Source organism: Eschrichtius robustus, chromosome 19, assembly GCF_028021215.1.
Source record: "Eschrichtius robustus isolate mEscRob2 chromosome 19, mEscRob2.pri, whole genome shotgun sequence".
Taxonomy (NCBI): domain Eukaryota; kingdom Metazoa; phylum Chordata; class Mammalia; order Artiodactyla; family Eschrichtiidae; genus Eschrichtius; species Eschrichtius robustus.
This window is the reverse complement of record NC_090842.1, coordinates 51,237,244-51,255,629: the sequence shown is the minus strand read 5'-3', so window position 1 is coordinate 51,255,629 and position 18,386 is coordinate 51,237,244. Positions and strand designations below refer to the sequence as shown.

Genomic DNA, 18,386 nt, shown 5'->3' with positions numbered 1-18,386 from the left:
CCTTTGTTTTAGGGTCAAAGGGCATGCCTTTTATTTTTGTTTGTTTTTAAATACATGTTTTTAGTAGATAATACATGCATCTGGTATGAAATACATAAAATACAAAATCATATACAGTGAAAATTAAGCCTTCAAGAAAATTAAACCACCCAGGTTTTCTATGCCTACCTAGAGCTATCTCCTTATTTTCAACATGGACTTGCAGAAATACTCAATGCATTTCAAGAGTATATAGTATATGTAACATGTTTTTTAACATGAAGAATAAAGCATGCTTTTTCTTTTCACTTAGTAATATCTCTGGGAGATAATAGTAAACATTGCAGCTCATTAATTATTTCCAGTTCTCCTTCTGGCTAATCAGCAGGAACGTACTTCTATGACCCTTTGCAGTTACATGATCATATGACTTGCTTTAACCAATGATACATAATCAGAAGTGATCAGAAGTGACATGTGTCACTTCTGGGTAGAAGGACTTTATAGCAGGTTCATAATTCTCTTTTCCCCTCATCCCCCGCCACTACGATTATGATGTCCTAGGTGATGAACCCAGGTCCTTGAGTAAGGATTATATGGAGCAGAACATCCCCCCTGCTTCAAGAACGCATATTGTATGACTGCGAAATAAAGTTTTGTTGTGTTAAGCTACTAAAGTTAAAAAAAAAAAAAAGAACAAGGACTTGACAAGGGAGGAGCTGGAGTTATCCTGTTCTTTTGAAACAGAGCAAACATGTAAACTTATATTTTTTCATGAATGAAACTATCACAGCCATATTTTTGGTTCCTAGTAGATTTTAAAGGAGAATATTCTAAAATGAACATTATATGAACTTTGTATTTAATGAACATTTAAAAATACCACCTTATTTACATCTTTTAAGGAGATGCACTGTTGTTTCTTTTCTGATTTTTTTTGGGGTGAATCTCTCAATGAATCCATATTACATTTTATAGCTGTATCTGCAAAATACAAATAGTAATAAAAATTATCTTAGAAAGTGTTACTAATAAATAGAAAATAGGACAAAAAGGATTATACTAGGGCTTCCCTGGTGGCGCAGCGGTTAAGAATCTGCCTGCCAATGCAGGGGACACGGGTTCAAGCCCTGGTCCGGGAAGATCCCACATGCCGCGGAGCAACTAAGCCCATGCGCCCCAACTACTGAGTCTGCGCTCCAGAGCCCACAAGCCACAACTCCTGAAGCCTGGGTGCATAGAGCCCGTGCTCTGCAACAAGAGAAGCCACCGCAATGAGAAGCCCGCTCACCACAACCAAGAGTAGCCCCCACTCACCACAACTAGAAAAACTCTGCACAGAACAACAAAGACACAACACAGCACCCCCCCCCCCCAAAAAAACCTTTAAGAAAAAAAAGGATTATACTAAAAAAAAGTACTGTTGTAAAACCTTAATATATAAAATTGTTATGGAATAGGATTTTTTTTTAATTTAATTTAATTTATTTATTTTTAGCTGCGTTGGGTCTTCATTGCTGTGCGCGTGCTTTCTCTAGTTGTGGTGAGCAGGGGCTACTCTTTGTTGTGGTGTGAGGGCTTCTCATTGGAGTGGCTTCTCTTGTTGCGGAGCACAGGCTCTAGGCGCAGGGGCTTCAGGAGTTGTGGCTCGCGGGCTCCAGAGCACAGGATCAGCAGCTGTGGCGCACGGGCCTAGTTGCTCCGTGACATGTGGGATCTTCCCGGACCAGGGCTCGAACCTGTGTCCCCTGCACTGGCAGGCAGACTCTTAACCACTGTGCCACCAGGGAAGCCCTGGAATAGGATTCTGTGTTATACTTTACTTGAGGGGATTAAATTTAAAAATCTTGTTTCAACCCTTATTATTAAAAACTGTTTTAAAAATTTCTTTAATGGCTAAAAATTAACCATAATTTATTTTCCCAACTTGGCAGAATCTATTTTGCAAAGAAGGTCACAACGTGACTCCCAACACATGCTGTTCTTACAATGTGACTTTCACACTTCTGCCACAGAGAGATGGGCTCATACTCCTTTCCCGATTGCCTGGGTGGGCTTGTAGACATGGAAGGGGTGTTATGGGACTTCCAAAGCTAGACCACAAAAACATCATATACTTATGACTTGCTCTCTTTGATGCTCACTTCTGAAACCCAGCCGTCACGCTGTGAGGAAGCCCAAGCAACCACATGGAAAGGCCACTATACGTATTTCAGATGACAGCCCCAGCTGAGACAAAGCAGACTTCAGATCAAAGAATATTATTTGAGATAAAAGTGTCATTTAATAATGACACAGATCAATTCATCAAGAGGACATAAAAGTTCTAAACTTTCATGTACCTAAGTAACAGCTTCGACATACATGAAACAGAAACTGATAGAACTGAAAGGAGACAAAAATAAAACAATTGCAAAGTTGGAGATATCAACACCCCTCCTTCAGTAGTTGATAGACCGGTTGACAAAAAAAATCAATAAAGACGGAGAAGACCTGAACAACACTATCAACCAACATGACGTAACTGACCTTTATGTAACGTTCTCCCCAACAACAGCAGCACATATATTCTTCTCAAGTACACACACAGCCTTTTCCAAGTGAGACCATATTCTGGGTCATAATACACGTTTAATAAATTTTAAAAGATTCAAGTCATACAGATACATAATACCCAACTGAGAATCTGGAACAACTTAAGGAGTCAATAAAGATAGATAATACAAGCAGGAAAAAGAAAAGCGATTAGAATCTCCAAGAAAAAATAAATGCTGTAATCTTATATTTACCAATCTTACATTTCAAAACTCAATTTAACTTCCAGGGGGCTTCCCTGGTGGCGCAGTGGTTGAGGATCTGCCTGCCAATGTAGGGGACACAGGTTTGAGCCCTGGTCTGGGAGGATCCCACACGCCGCGGAGCAACTAGGCCCGTGAGCCACAACTACTGAGCCTGCGCGTCTGGAGCCTGTGCCCCGCAACAAGAGAGGCCGCAATAGTGAGAGGCCCGCGCACCGCAATGAAGAGTGGCCCCCGCTTGCCGCAACTAGAGAAAGCCCTCACACAGAAACGGAGACCCAACACAGCCAAAAATAAATAAATAATAACTAAATTTTAAAAAAACCCAAAAACTCTATTTAACTTCCAGTTTTGATTCCAGCATGTAAGGAGTTTGGAATTCACCACTCCATCATAACAGTAAGTAAAAAGCTAATCCAACTGAAAAATAACAACTCTTATTAGATCTGACCTAAAAAATGAGGTTGCAGGGCAAACCTCTTCCCCCACAACTGGAGAGACAGACGGGCGAAACAGAGAGTCACAACTGATGTCAGCAGAAATCTCCACAGGAACCAGCACTGGAGCAGGAAAATCTGAACTGTAATTGACCATTTCCTGGAGGCTCAGGGTGGGAAAGTAAGTTAACAATTCCAGGAGGCCCCCAACACTTTTGTGAATCTTACCTACTGGAACTCTACCAGGTTCTCATAGTGAAGATCATATAAAAATCCCCTTGGGGCTGCCAGTAGGGGAGGGGAAAATTAACCAATTTGAAATATGCCACAGCATTCTGTCCTCAACAAGGCTGGGCCTCAGGAGAAACTAACCAGAGCCTAAACTACTGGGGCTTTACCAGAGACTAATAGCCTTGGGGGAGGGGAAATACCCCACTCTACCTATCTACCCCCTCCAGCCATCCTGTCCCCCCTAAAGCAGGAGAGGTGGAGGACTGAAAAGCACATGTGAAGGTCACAGCCCAGGGGCACAGGCTCGCAAAGATGGAGATCTAATCGTAGCATTATAGACTGCTTACCCTTCCTCTACATCATGTATTACAACCATCTCTCTAAAGGCCTACTTTTCACCCAGTATATCATGTCTGGTTTTAAACAAAAAAATAAATTACAAAGCATATCGAAAAGCAAAGAAGGTGACAGTTTGAAGAGATAGGGCAAATCAGAACCAGAGTCAGACACAGCAGGGATGTTGAAATTATTACACCAGAAATTTAGTACAACTATGATTAATATGCTAAGGGCTCTAATAGAAAAAGTAAACAATATGCAAGAAGAGATGGGTGATATAAACAGAGACATGGAAATTCTGAGAAAGAATCAAGGAGAAATGCTAGAGATCAAAAACACTAACAGAAATGAGGAATGCCTTTGATGGGCTTATTAGTAGACTGGACTCATTTGTGGAAAGAATCTTTGAGCTTGAGGATATGCACATTAGAGAAGGAATAAGTGAAGGCAAATTAAAATTTTTTCTTTTTGAAAATAGATGTAATAGATAACAGTTTGTTCAAAATAATAGCGACAATGTATTTAATTACTTATGCATATACATATAAAAATATATAAATATACATAAATTACACACACACCTATGTACACTTATGAATGCATGAAATGAATAATAACAATGATACAATAGACAGGAGGGAGGAATTAGGAATACTTTGTTATTATAAGGTACTAGCAACACCCGTAAAGAGGTATAGTGTTATTTGAAAGTGGACTTGGATTGGTTGTAAATGTATATTGCAAAATCTAAGGCAACCATTCAGAAAAGTGAAAAAAGAAGTACAACTGATATGCTAAAAAAGAAAACAGAATCACACAAAATGCTAAATTAAAGCTACAAATGACAAAAAGTGGAAGACAAGAACAAAAACAAAGGGAATGAATAGAAAATAGTAACAAGTTTGGCAGATATTAATCCAACTAAATCAATAATCACCTTAAACGGTATTGGTCTAAATACACCAAATAAAAGACAGAGATTGATATAAATCCTAGCAATGTTTTCTTAGGTCAGTCTCCCAAGGCAAAGGAAACAAAAGCAAAAATAAACAAATGGGACCTAATTAAACTTACAAGCTTCTGCACAGCAAAGGAAACCATCAACAAAACAAAAGACAACCTACAGACTGGAGAAAATACTTGCAAACAACATGACTGATAGGGCTTAATTTCAAAAATATACAAACAGCTCATACAATTCAACATCAAAAAACAAACATACCAATTAAAAAATGGGCAGAAGACCTAAAGAGACTTTTCTCCAAAGAAGACATACAGATGGCCAACAGACACGTGAAAAGATGCTCAACATCGCTAATCATCAGAGAAATGCATATCAAAAGCACAACGAGGGACTTCCCTAGTGGTGCAGTGGTTAAGAATCCGCCTGCCAATGCAGGGGACACAGGTTTGATCTCTGGTCCGGGAAGATCCCACATGCCACGGAGCAACTAAGCCCGTGCGCCACAACTACTGAGCCTGAGTTCTAGAGCCCACGAGCCACAACTACTGAAGCCTGTGCGCCTAGAGCCCATGCTCTGCAACAAGAGAAGCCACCTCAAAGAGAAGCCCATGTACCGCAACAAAGAGTAGCCCCTGCTCGCCACAACTAGAGAAAGCCCACGCATAGCAACAAAGAGCCAACACAGCCCAAAAAAAAAAGGAAAAAAAAAAAAGCACAATGAGATATCACCTCACACCTGTCAGGATGGCCATCATTAAAAAGTCCAGAAACAATAAATGCTGGAGAGGGTGTGGAGAAAAGGGAATTCTCCTACACTGTTGGTGGGAATGTAAATTGGTAAATTGGTTCTATGGAGAACAGTATGGAGGTTCCTTAAAAAACTAAAAACAGAGTTACCATATGATCCCGCAATCCTACCCTTGGGTGTGTATCTGGAGAAAACCCTAATTCGAAAAGATACATGCACCCCAATGTTCACAGCAGCATTATTTACAATAGCCAAGACATGGAAGCAACCTAAATATCCACTGACAGATGAATGGACAAAGAAGATGGGGTACATATATACAATGGAATACTACTCAGCCATAAAAAAGAATGAAATAATGCCATTTGTAGCAACATGGATGGACTTAGAGATTATCATACTAAGTGAAGTCACACAGAGAAAGACAAATATCATATGATATCACTTATATGTGGAACCTAAAATAGGATAAATGAACTTATTTACAAGACAGAAACAGTCTGACAGACATAGAAAACAAACTTATGGTTACCAAAGGGGAAAGGGGGAGGGAGGGATAAATTAGGAGTTTGGGAGCAGCAGATATAAACTACTATATATAAAATAGATAAACAGGGAACTCCCTGGCAGTCCAGTGGTTAGGACTCCGCTCTTCCACTGCAGGGTGTACGAGTTTGATCCCTGGTCAGGAAACAAAGGCCCTGCGAGCCTTGTGGCACCACGCCCCCCCCCCAAAAAAAATAGATAAACAATGAGGTCCTACTGTACAGCACAATACAGTAGGTGATATTTCATTTTGGAATCTGTCTCCTAAGGCAAAGGAAACAAAAGGTCTTTAATATATATAACTAAAAACAGAACTGCCATATGATCCAGCAATTCCACTCCTGGGTATATATCCAAAGAAAACAAAAACACTAAGTTGAAAAGAAACATGCACTCCAATGTTCACAGCAGCATTATTCACAATAGTCAAGATACGGAAGCAACTTAAGTGTTCATAAACAGATGAATAAAGAAAGTGTGGTGTATATGTGTGTATGTGTGTGTACATACACACACATACACACATATACACACAATGGAATATTACTCAGCTGTAAAAAAGAATGAAAATTTGCCATTTGCAGCAACATGGATGGATTTATGCTTAGTGAAATAAGTCAGACAGGGAAAGACAAATACTGTATTATATCATTTATATGTGGAATCTAAAAAAATAAAACTAGTGAATATAACAAAAAAGAAACAGACTCACAGATACAGAGAACAAACTAGTGGTTATCAGTGGCGAGAGGGATGTGGGGAGGTACAAAAAAAAAGGTAGTGGATTAAGAGGTACAAACTACTACATAAAAAATAAATAAGCTACGAGGATATATTGTACAGCACAGGGAATACAGCCAATATTTTATAATGACTATAAATGGAGTATAAACTTTAAAACTTGTGAATCACTATGTTGTACACTAGAAACTTATATGTATTGTACATCAACTAACTATACCTCGATAAAAAAATTTATAGCTTAAAAAAAAAGCTGAAGTAGCTGTATTAATTTCAGACAGAGTAGACTTCAGAACAAGGAAAATTATGGATAGAAGCAGTATATAATAATAAAGGACCCAGAGACTTCCCTGGTGGCGCAGTGGTTAAGACTCTGTGCCCCCAGTGCAGGGGGCTGGGGTTTGATCCCTGGTCAGGGAACTAGATCCCACGTGCATGCGGCAACTAAGTTCACATGCCACAACTAAGCCTGTGTGCTGCAACTAAGGAGCCCTTGAGCCACAACTAAGGAGCCCGCCTGCTGCAACTAAGACCCAGTGCAACCAAATAAGTAAATAAATAAATAAAATAATAAAGGACCCAATTCTTCAAAAAGACATTACAGACCTTAATCTGTATGTGCTTAACAAGACAGCATCAAAATACGTGAGGCAAAAACTGATAGAATTGCAAGGAGAAATAGATGAGAACACTGTTACAGTTGGAGACATCAACACCCCTCTATCAAAAATGAACAGATCCAGCAGGCAGAAAATCAGTTAAGAGTACAGCTGAATTCAATAGCACCACCAATCAACTGGTCTTAATTGATATCTACAGACTACTTCATCCTACAGCAGATTATACCTTCTTCTCAAGCTCAAATGGAACTTACACCAAGACAGACCACATAAAACACACCTAAATAAACTTAAAAGAACAGAAATTGTACAGTGTATGCTCTCAGACCACAATGGAATTAAACTAACTTAATAACAAAAGGATAGCTGGAAAATCCCAAAATACTTGGAGATTAAACAACACACTTCTAAATAATACATGGATCAAGAAGAAATCAAGAGAAATTTTAAAATATTTTTAACTAAATGAAAATAAAAATACAACTTATCAAAATCTGTGGGATTCAGCAAAAGCAGTAAAGAGCAACTGATATCATTAAATGTTTATATTAGAATAGAAGAAAAAATTTTAATTAATAATATAAGTTTCCACCTTGGGAAACTAGAAAAGAACAGCAGATTAAATGTAAAGTAAGCAGAAAAAAGGAATAAAAATCAGAGCAAAAATCAATGAATTTGGGAACAGGAAATCATCTGCCACAATTGATGACATTCCACAGAATAACTGGTCCATAATCTTCAAAGGTGTCACAGTCAGGAGAACCCAGGGAAGACTGATGACTGCTGCAGACCGAGGGAGGCCGGGAATTGCACCACGTGGTGCTGAGCTCCGTCTTTCTCCCACAAAGGAATTAGTGGGACAACTGGCAAAATTTCAATGGTAGCTGAGGGTTAGATGATCACAATGTATCAGCGTTAATTTCTGATTTAGATGGGTTGTACTTTGAATATTTTTGAGAGTACCCTTATTTCTAAGAAAAACACACTCAAGTATTGGAGAGAGCTGGGGTGTTCCAGTCGGCAACTTATTCTCAAATGGTTTAGGATAAAATCAAGTTCTTTGTAATGCTCTCCAACTTTTCTCGAAGTTTGTGATCATTCTAAAATAAAAGTTTTATTGAGAAAATGTAAGTAAACTCCAGGAAAACAGATTTTGATTCCTTTTCTGATGAATCCTAGAACAGTGCCTGACACACAGTAGGCGCTTCCTGAGTATCTGAGGACCGAAGACGTGTGGAACGGGGGTGTGAGAGCTAACCTGCTGCAGAAGTCAGGACAAGGTCTAGAATGCATAAGCCTGGGCAGAGTAAAATAATCATAAATATTTTAAAACTTAAAGATAACTGCCAAGATAAATAGCTAAGAAAAAATAAACGGTTTACCTCTAGGGAGGGGCCTGGGTGAGAAGAAGCTGGACAAGAGAAAATTATTTTTCATTACAGCCTTTCTATACTATTTGACTGTTTAGCCAAGTATTAAAAAGTACTACACTTTGATTTTTGAAAAAATAAGGCAACTTCAAGAAGTATCAAAACTTAATAAAAATATAATTGAAATAGCTCCTCATAATAATTAACAAGAAAAAGGAAATCTTTGCTTGAATAAGTAACATCTAATAATTTTGTTTCTTACATGATAATCCAGTCACATCTCACATTAGCTTTCTTTTGTTTACCATCAACCTTTTCCTTTTCAAAGATATGCAGAGTTCATTCCAACACTGATTGTAATAAAGAAAAGTAGGAAACAATTATTGCCCAGCAATCTGGGGCTACTTGAAATAATATGTCTATACAATGGAAAGCTGTGCAGTGGTTAAACACGATCTAAGTGCCTGGTATTTTTCTTGCTCTCGTGGAAATGGAAAAAACACAGACGGAAATAACACATTCCCATTAGTAATGGGCTCCTCTCAGCAGAAATTCCCATCTGGGACCCCTACAGGAGGCACATCAGAATATGGGTGGGGGCCACACGTGCCAACATCCACCACACAAACTCTGCACAAGGAGAGCCCGTCGGCCCAACTCAGCAGGAGGGAATAAGGCCTCCCGGTGCCACAGAGGAGGGAGTGGACTGACAGAGTCTCACCTCAGAGAGGTTATACTGGATGCATTTGACCTAGAAAGAAGTGAAAAACCACTACAAAGAGGTAGGTATAGTAGGATCCCATTTCTGTAAGACACACCCTCACATCTGGAAAACTTTGGAAAAAAAAAAACTGTAAAATTTTAATAAGTAGGTACATCAAAGGTGACAGGCTTTTAAAACTACCTGTATTTTTCTATGATGAACAACATTACCAAGGTAATTTAAAAAATTTAAGGTGCACGGAATATTTTAGTTGACTAAAGCTTTACTTTACTTGAAGTTCACAATGGATATCTCTGAAATATCAATAGGTATACATACACCCAATGTAAGAGTGATCACAGAGGAATCACCACAGAGGGTGAGCCAAGCATCAGAGTGGCTGGCATGTTTCACCCTTGCCCAACAAATCCAATTCATTAAATACCTTGGAGATATGGAATTAAAGACTGGATATTTCTGATTTCATAAATGCCTCTTTCTTATTATTTTTTTAAATAAATTTATTTATTTATTGTTGGCTGCGCTGGGTCACTGCTGCACATGGGCTTCCTCTAGTTGCAGTGAGCGGGGGCTACTCTTAGTTGCGGTGCTCGGGCTTATTGCGGTGGCTTCTCTTGTGGAGCATGGGCTCTAGGCGTGCGAGCTTCAGTAGTTGTGGCACAAGGGCTCAGTAGTTGTGGCTCGCGGGCTCTGGAGCACAGGCTCAGTAGTTGTGGCGCACGGGCTTAGTTGCTCCGCGGCATGTGGGATCTTCCCGGACCAGGGCTCAAACCTGTGTCCCCTGCATTGTCAGGCAGATTCTTAACCACTGCGCCACCAGGGAAGCCCCCGCCTCTTTCTTATTTTTATGCATCCTATTGCTTAAAGTAAAAATCAATCATAAATCCATATGTGTATTCTGAAGACAAATAATAATCACTGGCCTATGGATGGGCTGCAATAAATCAGTCCTACACATGAACAAGTGCCTGTTATGTTCTTTATGTTATGGTAAAATCCTATGGACTGCAAGGCAAATTATCTTTGTCAGCATCTACATCATAAATTGATTCCATTAAATTAAGGGAGAAAGAGAGAGAATTACCACAGCCCTTCTAAACAACCCCTACAATCTTTAGATAGTTAAGAGTGTTCTTTTACGTTGCCTATGAAATGGAGCAAAAGAGAACTCACCCAGGATCCTAGCGGTTGGCCCGAGGTCACCGACACCCTTGGGCCACGGATGCTGGAGAGACTTTGCCAGAAAAGTTAAACCACTTGACTCTGACAGAAAGAATACGTTTCAGGGTAAAAGCATGAAATAAAACCCAAAATGCAAAAGTGGATGTAGAGAGAAACATTTAAAGTTGTTTGCATTGTCCGTGACTGACTCTTCTCATATTTTCATGCTAATAAATGGCTCTTTTTTAAAGTATCTAAAACAGTAAACAAAACCTTGTTTTGATAATATCTTTAAACTATGAACACATGGACTTCTGAAAATATAACTCCATGTTAATAAGAAATTGACAATAGTTTTTTATCCTGTTCTCATAAAAACAAACTGCAGCAGCTCTTTTAGAACCTCAAAACTTGTAACAAACTCACCAGGATTAAAATTCAAATATTAAATTCAGAGTCGAAGTCTCTGCCTCCATACGGGGAAAAGTCTGTACAACAATTTATATCAATACACTAAGATTCCTATAAATAAGACAGTTTAAGAGAAACATATTGGTGAAATCCACTCACTTTCCATCCTTTGAGAATCTTTTCCTTGAAAAAACATTGGCCAAAGAGCAAGTGCTGGATTGAGTTTACTGGAAAAGGATGCTGACTTTATACTCAATCTTGGTTTCTCTAAAGAATCAAGGTTTTTATTCTCCGTGGGTGATACATAACAAGCGAAGTTCTTTGCAACCAGATCATCGTTAACACAAACCTGTATAATTTTAAACATTTCATGAATAAGACAAATATACTCAGGTGACTGTTCAGAAAATAGGCCAAACTTAACCGAAAATTTCAATCTTCAGAAAAATTATTTTATAGAACATAATTTGATAGAAATTGATCTCTTGACTTCTGCTCTAGTAATGGTGAACTAGATACTTCTGACCAACCTTCCTGATAAGAAAAACAGTAAGAAACGGTACAAAATCTAAAAAACGTCTATTTGAAAGTGCTTGAGAACTAACATGACTTTGCCAGGCAAAGATCTGGGAAGAGGGTGAAGACAAAACACAAATCATAAAAGAAAAAACTGATAAATTAGATTTTATCAAAATTTTAAATTTCTGCTTTTCAAAAGATACTGTAAAGGGCAAACCACAGAAAAGGAGAAAATATTTTTAAATAATATATCTGGATGGACGTGTATCCAGAATACATAAAGAACTCTCAAAACTGAATATAAAGAAAACAAAACCAATTTTAAAATGGACAAAAGATACTAATGAAAATAGTATGGTATTGGCATAAAAACAGACACATAGATCAATGGAACAGAACAGACAGCCCAGAAATAAACCCACACATATATGGTCAATTAAATTATGAAAAAGGAGTCAATAATATATAATGGGGAAATGACAGTCTCTTCAAAAAACAGTGTTGGGAAAACTGGACAGCCACATGCAGAAGAATGAAACTGGACCACGTTCTTACACCATATACAAAAGCAAACTCAAAATGGATTAAAGACTTGAATATAAGATCTGAAACCATAAAACTCCTAGAAGAAAACATAGGTGATAAGCTCCTTGACACTGGTCTTGGAGATGATTTTTTGGATTTGACACCGAAAGCAAAGGCAACAAAAGCAAAAATAAACCAGTGGGACTACATCAAACTAAAATGCTTCTGCACAGCAAAGGAAAGCACCAACAAAATGAAAAGACTCTTAATGAGAGAAAATATCTATAAGTCATTTGTCTGATAAGGGGTTAATATCCAAAATACATAAAGAACTCACACAACAACAATAGCAACAAACAAACAAACCCCCAAATAATCCAACTCAAAAATGGGCAGAGGATCTGAGTAGACTTTTTTCCAAAGAAGACATACAGATGGCCAACAGGTACAAGGAAAGATGCTCAATATCCCTAATAATCAGGGAAATGCAAACCAAAACCACAATGAGGGGCTTTCCTGGTGGTGCAGTGGTTAGGAATCTGCCTGCCAATGCAGGGGACACGGGTTCGAGCCCTGGTCCGGGAAGATCCCACATGCTGTGGAGCAACTAAGCCCGTGCGCCACAACTAGAACCTGTGCTCTAGAGCCTGTGAGCCACAACTACTGAAGCCCACGCGCCTGGAGCCTGTGCTCCGCAACAAGAGAAGCCACCGCAGTGAGAAGCCCACGCACTGCAACGAAGAGTAGCCTCCGCTCGCCGCAACTAGAGAAAGCCCACGCGCAGCTACAAAAACCCAAGGCAACCAAAAGTAAATAAATTCATTAAATAAATTTAAAAAAAAACCACAGTGAGGTAACACTTCACATCTGTCAGAATGGCTGTTGTTAAAAAGAAACACCAAGTGCTGGCAAGTATGTGGAGAAAAAGGAACCCTTATGGTGGGAATGTAAGTTGGTATACTCACTATGGAAAACAGCATGGAGATTCCTCTAGAAATTAAAAATAGAACTACCATACAGTCTAGCAATTCCACTTCTGGCTATTTATCTGAAGAAAATGAAAACATTCACTTGAAAAGATACATGCATCCCCATGTTCACTGCAACATTATTTACAATAGCCAAGTTAATGGAAATAATCTAAGCTTTCGTGGGTGGATGAATGGATAAAAAAAATGTGGCATAAACGTAAAATATATAGCTAGTGGGAAGCAGCCACACAGCACAGGGAGATCAGCTCGGTGCTTTGTGACCACCTAGAGGGGTGGGATAGGGAGGGTGGCAGGGAGGGAGATGCAAGAGGGAGGAGATATGGGGACATATGTATATGTATAACTGATTCACTTTGTTATAAAGCAGAAACTAACACACCATTGTAAAGCAATTATACTCCAATAAAGATGTTAAAAAAAATGTGCTGTATATACATATACCCAATGGAATGTGATTTGGCCACAAAAAAACCCAAAATCTTTCCATTTGTGACAATACCTTAAGGACATTATGCTAAGTGAAATAAGTCAGAGAAAGACAAATGCTATATAATCTCCACTGGTATGTGGAATCTAAAACCAAAAGAAAACAAAATAAACAAAAAAAAAAAAAACCTAAGCTCATAGATACAGAGAACAGATTGGTGGTTGCCAGAGCTGGGGTTGGGGGGAATACGGGGGGAAGGTGATGAACTGGGTGAAGGGAGTCAGAAGGTGAAAACTTCCAATTATAAAACAAGTAAGTCATGGGCATATAATGTACAGCATGGTGGCTATAGTTAATAATACTGTATTGCATATTTGAAAGTTACTAAGAGTAAATCTTAAAAGTTCTCATCACCAGAAAAAAATTCTGTAACGTGTGGTGTAAATGTTTGTGTAAGTGGTTTAACATACATACATGTCTTTCCTATCTGTCTGCTGAGAGGGCCTGCAATCAACGACACCCCAGTAGTAATAATGAGCACACCTAGTGCCCTGATCTTAATATCTGAAGACCATTCTTCAATAAAAGGAACCACTTCTTGGAGAAGTGGCTGATTCTAGGGCTGGGACTGGAAAAGGACAAAATTAGCCTGGAGCATCCTGTGGTACCAGAAAGTAAGAGTTTTCAACTATGATGGGGCACGTAGAAAGGACACATCAGCCACTTTGAAGAAGCTCCTAACAACTAAATCTGCAACAACTTGAGCAGGAAAATAATGATAATGGTGGATTATATCCTCAGAGTAAAATAAGTATCCAAAGAGTCTATACTAAGATAAATTATTGAATCAATTAATAAATGGGAAGAAGGGTCAGTTCTTCTTCATAGATTCCAGTTAAAAATGCAGAAGGCATGATGGAAATGGGCAAACACCACAGAAATAAGTTTTGCAGACAAGAGTCATTGATGGCTATCCGCATGGTCTCCAAGTATCTCCCCGTAAGATACTTAATAATTTCAAAAAGGAATAAACAGTAACTCTGTTGAGGAAAAACCTAGCAGACACCACCCTAACCAGGTGATCATGATTAAGATGACAAATAATAAAACATTATCAACATCATAACCCCCGCTCTGACGTACTGAGACGGGCATCACTTCTGTAGCATTCTTGCTAAAAGCATGCAACAACTCAAGCTAATCATGAGAAAACATCAAATAATGCCAAATTGAGTAACATTCTACAAAATAACTGGCCAGTACTCTTCAGAAGTGACAAGGTCTTAAAAGAGGAGGAAAGACAACTGTCACAGATTGGAGGAGACTAAGGAGATTTGACAGTCAGACGCAATGTGGGATCTGAGATCAGATCTGAAACCAGAGAGAGGAAATTAGTGGAAAAACCGGCAAAATTCAAATAAGGTCTGTAGATTTTTTTAAATTATATTTTATCAGTGTAAATTTTCTGGTTTTAATCACTGTACTACTTGTTTGTATGGTTAAAATTAGGAGAACCCAGGTAAAGCACATACAAAAATCTCTGCACTATTTTGGCATCTCGTCTGTAAGTGTAAAATTGTTCCAAAACAAAGTTTTAAAATAAATACAGGTTTTAGATGCCCTCTGTGGGCCCTGAGCAGCCCTAGATCTGCAGCTCTATCCACCTCCACACAAGGTACAGAGCTGCTGCTTCCTCATACCACCCTTCATAAAGGGCAGCCAGCCAAAGGTGAACAGCTAATTACTGGGTGGAGGAAAGAGGGGGTTCACAGGTGAGGCCCACTTCCTTTCTACTTATGGTATCTGAATTCTTTACAGTGAGCATAGTCTATACAATGAGAAAATTATGGAAAGGAAAAAGCAGGGAACTAAAACCACACCAAATGTGTGTATTCAAGAAAATTACGTCCTCTTACAAGAAAATAACATTTCACACTCTTCGCTATAGGAATAATTTCTTGTCCATTACTAAATAAAATGCTGTCTAAATAAAATACTAAAGTAGTTTTTTAAAGTATTAAAAGAAGAAAAACAGTCCTGGCTAACTTCTGATCTAAGCCAGACCTTGAAAGATTAAGAAAATTTATATGCTGTGTGAATGACATTGTTTTCCTAGGTGTGTACTGTTTTATTAAAATAAGCATTCTAAATAATATTTTAAGAATACAATTCTTTCACTTACCTCTTCATTTTTTGTAGTTACATAAAGGAAAACCTCAAAAGTATCTTCTTCCACAGCACACAATTTGGCTTCCACCTGGGTAGCTGCTAAATAGCATAAATCAAAACATAAAGTAGCTGATATTAAAAGTATGCTTGAGGGACTTCCCTGGTGGCCCAGCGGTTAGGACTCCACGCTTCCACTGCAGGGGGTGCGGGTTCGATCCCTGGTCAGGGAACTAAGATCCCGCATGCCACACCGCGAGGCCAAAAAAAAAAAAAAAAAAGTATGCTTTAAACAACTATGACTATTTCTCACCTATTAACCTCTGCTAACCACTCACGATTACCCAGTGCCACAACATTCAACAGCTTCCTCCCGCAGAAGGGGTCTGGCACTGGGCAAGGCAAGGTGCAGGCTCTCCCAGCACGAAGTCAGCCATGTGTCCTCCGTCCCCCTCAGCCCGCCATCCTCCTCCTGCCACCCCGTGACAGCACCTTGAGCACAGTTCTGGGCCCTCTCTTCTTTTCCAGTGACTCCCAAACCCACGTGCCGAGTCACAGTCTTTCACCTGAGTCCATTCCACCCCTCCAAATGCCCCACAGAGCAGCTCCATGTGTGGGCACCAATAGGCACTCCACTCCGTCCTTTACAAACGTACTGCATTTCACTCTTACCACAACACTTTGGGGTAAGCGCTGTTATCATTTTACAGGTGAGGAGGCTACGCAGACGTAGCAGGATGGTGTTCAACCCAAGCGCTCTGCCTCCTCCAAACCTGTGTCTCCCGGGCCCCCTGTGGGCTCACAAGGGCCCAAGCTACAAAACCAGAGGCGCCCCTCCCTCCCATTTCTCCCAGGTGCAACGCCTCTGGTTGCTCCTTTACCTGGACAGTGGGGCAGTGGAGGAGAGGGGCCAGCACCCCAGGCAATGCAAACTCACTACTCCTCAGAACAGCCCTGGAGTTCGGCACAGTTATTTGGCTCAGACTGCCAGGGGTTAGGACAGATGTCACAAATGAGAGTCTATTTTACAGCCAAAGATATAAAATAAAAAGAGCACACTAAATAGGCACTGAGACATTCTACACATCTTCATTAGCAATGACGGTGATCACACAGTAAGTATCCATTTACTACCCCTTGCTCGCTAAAAAAAAGTTAGGCATTTCATCAACTGTTGGTTCAATGAAATGCACGTACATTTATTTTGCAGTGCTGCAGCTTCTATGCAAACTAAGAGACAGGCATTATTATTGTGTAAGGGTCCTCACCCACATAGCTCCTTCCTGATTTCACCTGTCAATTACTGATGCCCACATCCACCCCAAAAATTCCAGGGGTGCAGAGTCACTGTGACACTTGGGGTGGAAGAAGCTCCAGGTCACTTATGAACCCCAAAAAGGGGTCAAACAGCTAAGCACGCACATCTCAAACCCCCTCATCAACAGAAGGTGTCAGTTCAGAGCAGGCTGCAGTGATCATGCACTTGCCTCACCTTTTAGGATGTTTTGAAAGTACCGAATAGCTGCACTGTCCCACTTCTTGGCAGGTCTGGAACAGAGAACAGAGGCAACTTCATTAAGTAAAAAGCCGAGGCCAGTACGCTAACATCATTTAGTAAATTATACACTGGATGTTTCTGATATTACACGCTGAACATATGATGCAGGTAATGGGGAGTCTGGCTCTGGCCTGGGGGTGATGATCCCAGCTGCACCCCACAGCAAACTTCTCTTCCATGCCCGCCTGTGCCAGTGCAGAGACTCGCTGAGAATGGGCCCCTTTCTGGGGCTTCCTGAGCTACCGTGCCCACCTCCACGGCATCATCTGTCCCAACACCATCGTTCCATTACCTGCGACACCTGTCTCCCAGCCAGAACGCTAGCTTCCCAGGACAGGGACCCTGAGTGAGGATTGCTCAGCACAGGCTGGCACAGAGCGAGGGCTCCACACGTGTTGGTTAAACCAACATTCTAAAAGTGGCTGTGGGAAACGCAGCCACTACTGTCTCGTGGTACCCCTTTCACCGTGTCCCATGTCTCCCTATCATCTTGTCCTTTCCTATGTGTGATACTGTGATTTATGATAAGAAATATGTATTTTGTCATTGCCCCTGTTTCTGGCACAGAGTTCAGTGATGAGAGTGACAAGGTGACGAGTGGAAAGCACCAAGGTAACTTAAGAATGGGGGCTGGTTGCCAGGGGAACCAACCTTGTGATTAGAGGGTTGGAACTTTCAGTCCCACCAACCTGACCTCCAGGGAGGAGAAAGGGGCTGGAGGTTGAATCAATTGCCAATGGCCAAAGATTTAATCAATCATGGCTAGGTAATGAAGCCTCCATAAACACCAAAAATGGCCCAGGTTGGGAGCTTCTGGGCTGGTGAACACGTGGAGATGTGGGGGACAGGTGTGCCTGGAGAGGGAAGGAAGCGCCTCCCCACACACCTTGCCCTGTGCATCTCTTCCATCTGGCTGCTCCTGAGTTATCTCTTTTATACTAAACTGGTAATCTAGTAAGTAAAATGTTTCTGAGTTCTGAGAGCAAATTCATCAAACCCAAGAAGGGAACCTCTCATTTATAGCCATCCCAGTCAGAAGCACAGGTGACAACCCAGACTTGAAATTGGCATCTGAAGTTCGGGGGGGCTGGGGGAGGTCTTGTAGGGTGGAGCCCTTAACCTGTGGGATC

General features: G+C 40.3%; 1 protein-coding gene across 2 annotated transcripts in view; it reads right to left on the bottom strand.

Moving 5' to 3' along the window:
* Nucleotides 1-18,386, bottom strand: part of TDRD12 (tudor domain containing 12) — an 82,229-nt gene that overhangs the window by 43,895 nt on the left and 19,948 nt on the right. For both annotated transcript variants that reach the window (XM_068528345.1, XM_068528346.1), the window contains exons 5-9: nt 17,191-17,246; nt 15,715-15,800; nt 11,229-11,418; nt 10,671-10,760; nt 866-963 (exon numbers count right to left, since the gene is read on the bottom strand). In XM_068528345.1, the coding sequence (XP_068384446.1) occupies nt 866-963; nt 10,671-10,760; nt 11,229-11,418; nt 15,715-15,800; nt 17,191-17,246 (520 nt within the window). The remainder of the gene's footprint in view (nt 1-865; nt 964-10,670; nt 10,761-11,228; nt 11,419-15,714; nt 15,801-17,190; nt 17,247-18,386) is intronic.